General features: G+C 41.6%; 1 protein-coding gene across 1 annotated transcript in view; it reads left to right on the top strand.

Annotated features, from left to right (window-relative positions):
* macf1a (microtubule actin crosslinking factor 1a) overlaps nucleotides 1–12,787 on the top strand; it is a 231,471-nt gene that overhangs the window by 182,732 nt on the left and 35,952 nt on the right. Inside the window, exons 66-76 of the mRNA XM_047383195.1 lie at nucleotides 5,790–5,951; nucleotides 6,615–6,785; nucleotides 7,242–7,408; nucleotides 7,933–8,092; nucleotides 8,900–9,226; nucleotides 10,423–10,507; nucleotides 10,595–10,821; nucleotides 11,876–12,082; nucleotides 12,158–12,385; nucleotides 12,476–12,694; nucleotides 12,776–12,787. The exon at nucleotides 12,776–12,787 is cut by the window's right edge and continues 192 nt beyond it. Of these exons, the coding sequence (XP_047239151.1) occupies nucleotides 5,790–5,951; nucleotides 6,615–6,785; nucleotides 7,242–7,408; nucleotides 7,933–8,092; nucleotides 8,900–9,226; nucleotides 10,423–10,507; nucleotides 10,595–10,821; nucleotides 11,876–12,082; nucleotides 12,158–12,385; nucleotides 12,476–12,694; nucleotides 12,776–12,787 (1,965 nt within the window). The remainder of the gene's footprint in view (nucleotides 1–5,789; nucleotides 5,952–6,614; nucleotides 6,786–7,241; nucleotides 7,409–7,932; nucleotides 8,093–8,899; nucleotides 9,227–10,422; nucleotides 10,508–10,594; nucleotides 10,822–11,875; nucleotides 12,083–12,157; nucleotides 12,386–12,475; nucleotides 12,695–12,775) is intronic.

The following is a 12,787-nucleotide window of genomic DNA, read 5'->3' as shown; positions in this document are numbered from 1 at the left end:
AAGAAACTGTTCTAGCTGAACAAAAGTAACTCCAGAACATGATGCTGCCACCACCGTGCTTGGCTGTGGGTATGGCCTCCTGTTAGGAATCGTGGCCCAACAGGGCCCTGTTGAGACAACTTTATTTCAATTTAATCAGTCACTATAATCGATGGCAGGTGTGAATTGAAGAAAATATTATGTTAAAATTGTTTCAAAAGGTGCTCCAACAAAGGTTTAGTTAAGGGTGGGAACATTTATGCAACCAGACTGCAGGGATTTGTATTTTAGTTTGTTAAATTGGACAAGATGTCATTAAAAGGAAGGTTTTTAAATTCTTCATTATTGTCTCAGTTTTTCCTTCGTACAAACCTGCTGTTCTAACAGAACTGGTCTCTGTTTTTGGATCCACAGATTCAGGCATTAATCATAGAAATGAAAAATGCATTTAGACGTAAAAAAAATGTTGCACCTCACCTGTTTGGCAAACATAGGAAATACTCCACCAGCTGGTCTTTCAGTAAGTTTCTCTGGTTTTACCCTCATGTCAGAGTGGTGGTGGAAACAAGGAAACCAAAGGGGAGTGGAAAGGGAAAGAAATGAAGGAATAGAGAAAGGAAGTGGAAAAGATAGGGGGCTGAGTAACGATGAGAGGATGATGATGTCGGTTAAATGAGCTCAGCTTGGAGTGTGCGTGGTTTCTGCTGGCAGAGGTGGGAAGAATGACAAGTATGTGGGACTTTTTCCAGAGCTGTGGTCAATTCAAGCACTGAAGTGGCGGCGCAGAGAAAAACCAGAGAGGCAGCTGAGAAAGGGGGGGATAAAAAAACAGCAAACATCTATACACATCCCTGTATGTATGTGTCAATGACATGTAGGAGGGTTTGATTTATTTTCCCTCTCCGTTCCCCCATATCTCAGACACACACGTCAGGATAGGGTGGAGGGGGTCACGGCTGCAGCCATTGTTGTTCTGGCCGACAGACTTCCTGTTGCAGGCAGCTGTGACGCCCAGCGCCACGATCCAGGGTCAGAAACACACAAAACCTTCTCATTTACATCCCGTCCTGCTCACACATTCATACCTGTAGACATGGAGACTACAGCTTTGTCCTATTTAAATCAGGTGAGCAGAGGTATAAACTGATTATGACCCTCTGTAGAGACTCAGAAACACACTGCAGTTCAAGAGAGAGACTGTAAAAATGGCAACATGTTATACACTGCAGTGAAATTTGTTCTAAGCTGTAATACCTCAAGATATTTTGATACTAAACATATTTGACTTTAAAGATTTGACTTGGATGTGTCTGTAATCTGTTGTCCTTTTTCCTGTGACCTGAAATCATTTAGCACAAAAACTAGCATGAGGTAAAGAAACTGATTTAGTGCTAATGGTTGGTTAGCACCACTTGTTTCTGTTTCTACTGACTCAACGATGGAAAAATGGCTATTTGGAGCTCTAAATCTCTGCGCGGTCTGATTTAGGAGCTCAGGGAACGCCCACAGACACCAAGAACGAATTAAAATGTGACAGGCATGTTTATTCTGCATTAACTAGAGAATAAAAGAGAATAAATCTACTGAGCTTCAATGGTAATAGTCACATTAGCGCAGCAATAACAGACGTTTATTACCTCGTCTTATTGTGTATAGTGCAAGTAATTTAGTTCACAGCAGGACTATGCTTTCATGTTTGCTGTTTTTACCTGGAGTCAGATATATGTCATATATAAACACCTTCGCCAGGTTGAAACAGTAGTAGAGTTTAACTCCTGTTTGCTTGTAAATACTGGTCAGAGACACAACATGTTTAAAGCTCCATTTATAAATTCAGTCCTGAATGCAAGAATAAGGAAAAACTCAGTGTTAAACAGAGGGAGAGTCAAACATTTACTGGAGGTAATAACATGGAGGTACTGGGCTGGCTGTGGAAAACCAAACCGGTAAATCAGAACCAGCTCTAGAATCAGCACTGGATCAGCACCCAAATATCTTTAGTCTGAAACTGTTTTGATTTACAGAAACCTGCTCTGTGTTGCTAATCTGAGTTTAGATGTCTCTTAACAAGTCGGTCTTTAAGTAGATTTCCTGGCTCGATGGGGTCATAATCTGAGACATTTTTAGGGCTGCCTGTTGTTCAAATGAAATGATTAATCTGAATGACTAATTTTCCTCCCAAAAAGCTATTTATTAAAATGATTTTTAAACTTTAATAATACCATGTCACAAAATGTTTGCACTTTAGGCTGTGAAACATTTCTACCATCTCCAGCATGACAAAAAAAAAAAAAATGTACTTATTATTATTTCTCAGTTCAGTCAAGAGAGCAACTCCACTGGAAACAATCTTTCTGTTTAAAGTGCAATAATGGCAACTGAAACATGTTTGTCTGGTTTCATAGATCAGAACCAGAACTGCAGCCTCTGCTCTAATTCATCCCAAAGGTGTTCAAGAAGGTTTAGATCAGGCCAGTCAAGGTTCTCCACCCCTACAGCCATGGAAGTGGTTGGACCACCAGAACTCATTGATCTGGTGCTGAGACCCAATACGTTTGGCCATATGTCTAGGGGAAATACTAAAACTAATTGCTGCTCATAGTCTGCACATTAACACACACAGGGTCATTTAGATAGAACCAAACCCGCTTCTAAACGTTTCCATGAACACTTTTATTGGGAAGAAGGTAACAACTTGTTTAACTTCAGCAGCTTAAAAAGACTTACTTTGTCTTTTCTGTTGGCTCATCTGTAGCTCCTGGCTGTTGTCTCTTCAGCTGCTCATCATTGACTTCCATGGCCCTGGAAAATGTCTGAAAAATGTTAACAACCCGCCTGATATTACAGTGAAAACTAGGGTTTTTCTGCCATGTGTATTTGAAACCTGTAGCTTGGCGGAGCCAACCAAGTGAGTGGCGCCGAACTCGGCTGACATCAGCCACACGGACACATGCAGGTACCGCTGCAGCTCCGCTTCATACTTCTCTAATAAACGGATAGATTCATGAAAATTATCTGTACACTGATAGATTTATGTCAACACATTATTACAGGATATCGATTTGCACAGATGTTTTTTGTGTTATCATTATTTTAGGTAACGTATTTGTTTTTTCCAAACCACACGCTCTGTTCTGCTAAAAATCCATCCATTGAACTTAAAGCCAACTTTATGTTTTAAATGTTTTTTCTTGTCATAGATTTTAATAAATGTGTTAGATCCTACAACCAAAAGTCCTTCCCCCAGGTGCTCCAACTCAGATGACAAAAGGTACTACTTTAAATACGCTTAATTGCATAATTTAAATAATTAAAAAAGGAAAAACCCAGCACTGAGTCTGTAACACTGTAACAGGTCTCTCTTGTAAATGAGACCATGAGACTTTCCTGTATAAATAAAATGAAAAGTCAAAGTCAGGACAATAAAATGAGTCATTCTTGATTACCAAATATAAACCAAACCATATTAAAGGAAAATATAACATAACATTCCTTCAGGCCTCCACTTCACCACAATCTTCTGCATAGAGGGTTTCATCTCTTTGTGTGGGTTTGGCTGCTGCATTGTTGCAAATCACCACCATCTCAGATTCATCCATCTGTGGATTTACTTTAAATGTCAAGATTTCAGCAGCTTTCAGACCCCCCATTCTGTCCCATCACTGCAGCGGACCCCCACTCTGTGGGAATCTGTCACACTGGGGGAAATTCCTTTTGTGGTGCTATAGAGTTCCTGCTGGTCAGCTATTTGATAGGGGAGGGTGAAATTATGGATTTAACAAGTTATTGAGTATGAAAGGATGGTTTAAAGGAATTCAGCAGAACAAGCTACACATCAGACTTTGGCTACAGGAAAAAACATTTAAATGATCATAACATTATTAACAACACAGTCAGAAACTGCATACCTCCAGCACCCAACGTAGGGTCACTGACGCCATGATGAAAAAACTCCTGCACCCTGATCGTGATCCGGATCAGAACCAACACTTAGTGGGATGCTTCCTTGGGTTAACACACACCTCTCGTTAAACGTTCATAAGAATTCGTCTGTAGCTTTTTCCATAAAGTCACACAAGCTCAACTGAAAACATAATGCAATATAATTCTAGATTTTATTTCCCAAAACAACTTATTGTTTAAACTTATTTAAAAATGTTGTCTTTGTGTTATTCTGTTAAATGTATGAAAATTATAGTTCCATCAAATTTAACTAATAATAACCTGGCTCTTCTCATCCAAAAAATATCTCCCAGTTCTGTTTGGTTTGCTACAGTCAACTAAAAAATAATTACATCGTCTTTTCCCCAGTTTTATCCCAAAAATGTCCACTGGTGGCATCTCACAGAGTTCTCTGGTCAACCTGTGAGTTACCTGGTCCTTAGTTTATGACACACTTTATTCAAGCCAAATAAAAGTTATTGGTGCATGTTCAAAAATTACTTCCTAGTAATCCATTGCCTTTTTCTAAGATCATGAGGCATTCTGTCTGCAGTAAGGTGATGATTAACAATCTGTGGTCACTTCTGAATCACTTAATCATTAAAATCTGAGAAAATAGTGAAAAATGGCTACATAAACTAATACGATATTTTCTTGCTTATTTAACCTTAAACAAGGAGGATAAGATGTAGATTGGCTCCTTAAATGATTGTAGATGGAAGGTTTGAGAGTCAAACTTCAGTTCAGTCTAACAGTTTCATTTGCTGGGTGGTGAGACAAACCTTTCTCTGAATGTATTTGGTTACAGTAGCGGCTGAGTTTTACTACGCCAGAGGAGACGTGTTTTTCAGCCGGGGAACTGAAGTCTGGTTGTCTTTAGTCTCTGACAGATGTTTCCATTGTCATCTTAACACGGCTCCAGGTCTTATTTGTATGTGTGTGTGAGTAATGTGACCAGACAGGCGATGTTGTGTGTGTATACTTTAAAAAGGTTTTTGATAAACTGCAGAATGAGTGTGTGTCGAGTCAGCCTTTTCCAGCCAGATACTCACTCAGTCTAATCCTCCTAATCCACCCCCCTTCCTTGTTTTTTAAATTCCTCCTCCCTCGTTGATCCAGTTCCCTTCCTGTCTCCCAGTCCTCACACTTCCTCAGATCCAGTTGCTTCTAAATGTAGCTACTTGAACCTGGTTTTATAATAAACATATAATGTGTTCCTCTTTTATTCTTTAGTCATAAAATATTGGTCCACTTAACCTTTTTCTGGGTTCTTTTCTATGCTTTAAGGCAAAGTAAGGTTTCTGTTTAGCACCATTTATGTGAAAGGTAATTCAAAGAAGAAAAGTACATTAATAGACCAATTACATGTTTGTTGTTGATTCAAAACAGTGAAGTCTGTCTTTTTCGCATTAATCTGGAGGAAATTCTGATCCATCTAGGTATTCATATTATTGCTTCAGTAACTCACTGGCTGTGGTGACACAGAAATAACAATGTGTGTCGTCAGCTTATTGTAGTACTCTGTGATCTTAGTTAGAGAAATCATGTTCATATTCAATAAAAGTGGCCTGAGAATTGAACCTTGAGGAACTCCACCTGTGATCTTTGATTACTTAAATTGATTTTTGTCAAATGAAACGAGTGGTACCATTTTGCGAAGGTCTGACTTTTTTGGAAAAACTTTGGCTAAGAAAGGTCAAGCAAAAGTCACACACAGCAGTTTGAATTTTCCCAATCTACCCTGAACCTCAGATCCAGCACATCCAGTGCTAAAATATCCTTAGAACAATGCCAGAGTGGTAAATAATCAGGGTATCTTCGGAGTTAGTTGCTTACCGTCACCACTCTCCTCTTCTCCTCCTCATCAGACTGTGGAGCGTGAGCAGGTGGACGGCATCCAGCCGAAGCTGCAGCACATCAACGCCGTAGGTCAGGGTCTGATCCAGAGCGCCGCCAAGCACACAGACACCCAGGCGCTGGAGCACGACCTGGAGACCACCAACCTCCGATGGAACTCACTCAACAAACGGGTACAGCTCTAGGAAACCACAGGCTCTACTGTGATTTAAAACCATCATCTTGAGAAACCTGGGCTGAATTATTGATATTCAGGAGGATATTTTTTCTCTGGATTTTCTTTTTTCTATTTATTTCTTTCCTTTTACTCAGAAGGTTTATTGAAATATTTTACAAAGGAAATACAATAACAAAATCCCACCACATCCACCCTGAAAAATAAAACTCCTTGACAGATTTGGACGTTTATGACTTGTGACTTGATACATTTTCAGTTGATTAATTATTTCAAGGAATGTTGGTGGAAATTGAAAAAGCTGTTTAAAATTTTCTGATTAATTCAAAACTATATAAATTTGGTCCTAAAGTTTTCAAATTAGTTTAGCAGATTTTTTCCCCTCACATCTTGACTACGTCGTGTGGCGTTTGTAAAACATAAATGATCAGCAAACCAGGAATTTGCATCCTTTAAGATTAACTGTCAGCTTACAGATTGTTTCAACACAATAAAATATTTAACATTTCTGTATCTTTCGCTTTTGGACAGAAATATGTTTGCATTTTTGCTTTTTTAGCTCTGTTTTCTCTTTCTAGTTTAAGTTTGGGGTAAAGCCAAAACAAGATTGAAGTTTCTATTCATCCTGAACAGCGAATACGATCGTGTTTTCTGGCCTCAGGTTGCAGAACGGATCGCCCAGCTGCAGGAGGCCCTGTTGCATTGTGGGAAGTTTCAGGATGCGCTGGAGCCTCTGCTCAGCTGGCTGAGCGACACAGAGGAGCTGGTGGCCAATCAGAGGCCTCCTTTTGCTGAATACCGCGTAGTGAAGGCTCAGATCCAGGAGCAAAAGGTAAATCAATGCAATAAAAGTACAAACATCCTGCAACAAATGCATTTTATGATATTACATTTTCTTTATAGATGACTGTAAAAACAATGTCTTGAATGAGCTGCCAGTCCAGTGGTGCTCGTTTCCTGTGTTTGTGGACATGTGAGTCCAGCAGGCTCAGTTAGAGATCAATCACACTTGTTTACCTCTGTGACCGTTCAGCGCAGGGCGGAGCAGCTGCTGGGAGGAGACAACGGTCATGCTGTTTAAATATGGCAACTCGAGTGATTTAAAGTTTGCTCAAGATCTGCGTTAAAAAGAATGCACAAGCTCTAATCTTCAGGAAATCTGATAGAAAACTGGTTTATTTGAGTTATTTTCAGTTAAACAACGTAAGCCCTCCGTACTATGAGACTGGGAAATATTAGAAACCTTAAACGTTTAGCTTTTAAGATGTTTAAACCTTTTGTTCTCCAGCTGCTGCAGAGATTATTAGATGACCGCAGGCCGACGGTGGAGATGATCCGCGCAGAAGGAGCAAGGATTGCAGCCACAGCAGATTCTCAGGACCGAGAGAAGATCCAGGTCCAGCTCCAGAGTCTGTCGGAGAGATGGACGGACCTGCTGGACAAGGCCAACGGCAGGTAAATCTCCAACTGCGACAACCAGCTCTGACTTTACATCACGATATCTCCTGCTTATTTCTTAGGTTCTTATTTCGGGTCGGTTCAGTGCTAATGGAGAAATGTTTCATTATAGTTGGTTCCTGTGGTGTGAATGTCATCTTTATTGGATGCACACTTTTTAAACACTGAAACCACAATAAAGTCAGTTTTATTGCACACTGGTGCCTATTACCATGTTGGAAAGCATGAAACATGATTGAACTGTCTGCTATGAACACAGCAGGTTTTCCTTTCACTGATGAACTCATATTCTAATGAAATAACATTTCAGCTGTTTGCAAAACTGATTTGTGTCTGATAAATCCATTTATAAGAAGCTTGAGATGAACTTATATCTAATAAAAGCTTCATGCATGTTTAACAAAATGGGTTTCAAGAAAGAGCGACAGCTGCATGACTAGAAATAAGCCAGTGAAAGCAATAAAAAAAAACAATAAAAGTGCTCCTCCTTATCTGTGTTTGTCTCCTTTGCTCCGTCTCAGGCAACGGCAACTGGAGGAGATGCAGGTTCTGGCTCTTCAGTTCCACGAAGCCCTGGAGCCGCTCGGTGAATGGCTGAGCGCCACCGAGAAGCGTCTGAGCTCCGCCGAGCCCATGGGAACCCAAACGGCCAAGATCACCCAACAGATCATCAAGCACAAGGTACTGTTTGCCTTGGAACTGGTGAGGTTCAGAAATGTGAGGAGGACTGGGTCTCAGCTGAAAATAACTTTGGTCACTGAAGGAAGAAATAAGATTAAAAAACAATTTTCTTTTACATGTTTGTGGCACTTTGGCTGTTTTTACTTCATAGATTAGAGAAAGCAATCAAAAGACAGTCATCATGGCCTTTACAGTGGATAAAAAGAAAGTTTAATGTAAGAAGAAGAGATTTATTTTTATACAGAATCAAAATAAATGTCTTTTATTTCCCATTTACATAATGATTTGTAGTTGAGTGATTAGAGGTCTAAAACCGTAAATATCGGAGGTGAAGCATCAGATCTTCAAGCATTAGCACAAAATTGTAATATGATTTTATGTCATACATTTGTATCATAAATTAAAAATAATCAGATCCCCAAATATAAGTAACTTACATCAGTGGTTTCTGTCTGAGTGTTAAGATAGTTTTGTCATTTCTGGACCCCTGCTTGGTGATGCCATTGGTAGAACCAGATCTGCAAACCTGCATAACAAAACACATTTTACTAAGAAGCATACCAGCTGCACATTAATAAATACTAAAAATACATTTAAAAAATACAAGTCCGACATCCATCTCCCCTTAATTCAGTTTTTATTTCAGTTGAATTTATTTGAAGTTGTTTCTCTCATCTTTTAATGTTTTTCTTGATTTGTTTGCAATTTTTCATCTTCACGCACTTATTTTGTGCTTTCATCCATCTGTTTTCTGTTGTTTTATTTTCCTTTCCCACTTCTCATATAAAACACACACACACTTCCCAGGCGCTCCTAGAGGACGTGTCCTCCAGAGAAGCTGAGGTTGGCCACCTTGAGTCCCTCAGCCAGTCGCTGTCCCCGCTCAGCTGTGCAGCTGATCAGGATTGGCTGCGGGAGCGTGTGAGGACAGTGAGGTCAGGTCACACAGAGCTCGCCCACTGGGGTGCTCGGCGGGCAGCCCTGCTGGATCAGGCGCTAGCCAACGCGCAGCTGTTTGGTGAGGAGGAGGTTGAGGTGTTAAACTGGCTGGCGGAGGTGGCGCAAAGACTGGGTCAGGTCTCAGTGCAGAGCTACCAGCCCCAGCTGCTAGCCGAGCAGCACAAACACACACTGGTACGACTCCATGAGAACACAGAGAGACAACTTAAAGGGGACATATGATGCTTTTAAATCCTTCCTTTTCACCTTAAATCATCCAGTTGTGGTCTATATAAAGTGGGACCTCAATGCTTTGGTCTGAACTCCTTGTTCTTGTAGCTCCTCAGGCTCCTCTTCTACCTGTTCTGAGGAGCGTCTGAGAGCAACTCGTTTTGTTGCCGTCTCTCTAAATGCTGCTGAGGCACTTCACACTAAGAGGTCAAAGAGCACTCCACTCCCAATAGGCCATTTTGTAGTTTGATAACAGTTAGCTAGCACCGCAGAAACAAGACAAAAACAATGAAAACTGTTTATGTAACAATAATATTAAAAACCTGCAGTACAGTTCTGTCTCCAGGACACAGCGCTAACATCAGCAGAAGACCCGATGCTACTGCTATCAGAACAATGACCAGGACGTCACATCAGCACAATAAATTCATGTCTAAAATAAAGTTTGTTTTCATTTTAGCGTTATTTGCAGCTTGCTGCTTTGCTGCTTCTGTTGTTTCCATAGACAGAAGGAACTGATCCCTTAATCAGATGAAGTCTTTCAGCAAATCCTTCTGGATACTGAAGGAGGTTGATGAAGAACTTGTCCTTAAAGTAGGGAAAGAGGAATTTCCTCACTAATGTGGGAACATTTCCATAAAAAATAAAATTTAACCAGGCAATTTAAAGAGGTTCTGATGCTCGGGGACGGTGTAATGAACTGTGTGTAACAATACACCCAACAACCAAACCAAACGTATCCTCTTTCAGCATCGGTATACTTGAGGCTGAACTACAAAATCACAGTGAGAAATAAATATGGTGGATATGCGACATTGATCAGCTGGGAGTCCATGACCATGTTTAGCTGTTCTGCAGCAAATACTGCGACGTAACAGTTGGAAAAACGTAACAGAGGATGGAGAAAACTGAACGGACTGAAAAATATGGTCCAAACAAAATATGAAGATATCTCTGATGCATCTGGAGAGACTAAATTCAACTTTTCTGACCTCCTAAAGACTCCAAGAACACAACAAAATGTGTTTAAAGGCTAAAAAAGTGGATTTTGCACAATATGTCCCCTTTAAGGGCTTCATCTCATAAAATACAGACCAGCTTCTTCTTTTTTTTTTAGAGAAACTATAGAGATATGAAGCATTAATCAAGTTTTTTTTCAGGCTCTTAATGAAGAAATCCTGAGCAGGAAGAAAACCGTGGATCAGGCCATCAAGAACGGACAAGCTTTACTCAAACAGACCACAGGTAAGCCGCTTTACAGGTTCTTCAGAAGACAAAACACCTGAAACCTCATGGATGGTCCATGATGAGATGTGCCATTTCCCCTTGCAGGTGAGGAAGTTCTTCTGATCCAGGAGAAGCTGGACGGGATCAAGTCCCGTTACGCTGAGATGACGGCCAGCAGCAGCAAGGCCCTCCGCACCCTGGAACAGGCTCTGCAGCTCTCCACACGATTCGCCACGGCCCACAACGACCTCAGCCAATGGCTGGATGGCGTAGAGGCAGAGCTTAACACCGTGGAGTCTGATGCCTCACCTGCCTACCAGGAGAGACAGAAGGTGGGAGGAGTTCTGTCTTTACTCTCTGGGTTCGACCTTTTCAGTTTCAGGGATTATTGTGTGTGAATAACTGCAGAGTCCTGATTGTGTCACACTGTGTACGTCTTGCCCAGGGGTCTGCAACCTGCGGCCCCAGAGCCACATGTGGCTCCTCGGCCCCTGCACTGTGGCCCTCTCAAAGCCAAATGGTTTTTACCACTCTTTTAATGCAATTTTCCTCTTTGAATATCATCAAGAGAAGGGCAGCAATAGTACAAGGCTCTTAAAAATAATTGTTTTTCAGCTTCACACCATGTGCTTTATACTTTTAAGTGGGCTACCGATCATTCAGGGCTCAACCAGCTGGACTCATTCAACAAAAAGAGGTTGGATGATTCAATTAGTTCTAAAATCTAATAATGGGAATACATTTTGGATTCATTCCCCTAGCGTTCAAAATAAAACAATTTTAGCTGTCATCAACAAATAAGTGTTGATAACAGCTTCACATCACGTCTATTTTCTCACAATTTAACGCATTATTTTGAAGTTTATAATGGTATTTATACAGATCTGCCTCCCAACATCTCACCCTGTGCACACATGAGCCCCCTCTAGTGGTAGGTTTAAGACAATTTCATCTGGGTCAGCTAACAGCTTAAAGCAAAGTTTGTGCTAGGTGTTATTGTTTTCTACTGCTGTAAACCTTTATTTTAAAGCCAGTTTCAGACTTCATTAAAACGGCTCAAAGCTCAGATAAACACAGTTTAATAAGAGCTTTAAAAGTTGGTCAGACCTGCTTAAATGCTTCATAAGGTTTGATGCTCTTTGTCTGTAATGGTGTTTTTAATGTTTCCAGCATCAAGACACCCACTGCTGAGTTTCCATAGAAATGCTCTTTATTCTTGCAGCTCAGTAACATTTTATGAAAGCTGTTGAAATGAATTCTGTTATGTAATGTTTCTCCTGTCTCCAGGTTTTGTCCATCTTACACGTTTTCAGGATTTGACATTAAGCAGACAACTTCAGCTTCATGTTGGTGTGTTTTTAATGACGCTCGTCTTCTCTGCTGCAGGAGCTGAAGAAAGTGTCGGCAGAGAAGCGCCTGGTTCTGGACACAGCGAACGAGGTGGGCAGCGCCCTGCTTGATCTGGTGCCGTGGCGAGCCCGCGAAGGCCTGGACCGGCTTGTCGCTGACGCCAACCAGCGGTACCGGCATGCTGATGAGACCATCACTCAGCGTGTGCAGCTGGTGCAAGCTGCCATCCAGAGGTCCCAGCAGGTACTGCAAGAAGCATCGAATTGTTCGTATTCTGTTGGGTGTCAAGGTTTGCTAACTGTGAACTCTTTGCCTCAGTATGAGGAGGCGGTGGACGCAGAGCTGGCCTGGGTCGGAGAGACTGAGCGTAAGTTGGCATCTCTGGGCCCCCTGAGTCTGGAGCCAGATGTGACGGTGGCTCAGCTACAGGTGCAGAGGGCCTTCAATATTGACATCATTCGACACAAAGACATTGTTGATCAACTCCTCCGCGCCAGAGATGAAGTGCTGGAAGCCTGCAGTGATACTCAGAAGGATGCTCTGATGGCACGTCACAATTATTTCATGACAGAGACAAAAACTGTCTGCAAGAAATTAAGCAAAGTTAGTGATTCAATGTGATAACTCCTCCTCCAGGTCAAGACAGATTCTCTGAGCACACGTTATGATACGGTGAGTCAGAGCCACAGCGAGCGATTCTCAGCCCTGGAGCAGGCTCAGGTCCTGGTGGCTCGGTTCTGGGAGACCTTTGAGGAGCTGGAGCCATGGCTGGGTGAGACCGAAGCCCTCATCACTCAACTTCCACCTCCGGCTATCGACACAGACGCTCTCCGGCTGCAGCAGGACCAGATGAGGGTGAGACATCTGGCTCTCTACTTCTAGGCTTCAAACTGTAATCTGTCCACATGTTGAGTGATTTTTTATTTTCCTCTGCAGCTACTCAGGGAG

Source organism: Girardinichthys multiradiatus, chromosome 13 (genome assembly GCF_021462225.1).
Source record: "Girardinichthys multiradiatus isolate DD_20200921_A chromosome 13, DD_fGirMul_XY1, whole genome shotgun sequence".
NCBI lineage: Eukaryota > Metazoa > Chordata > Actinopteri > Cyprinodontiformes > Goodeidae > Girardinichthys > Girardinichthys multiradiatus.
Note: the sequence above shows the minus strand (reverse complement) of the source record. Positions and strands in the feature narration are given on the sequence as shown.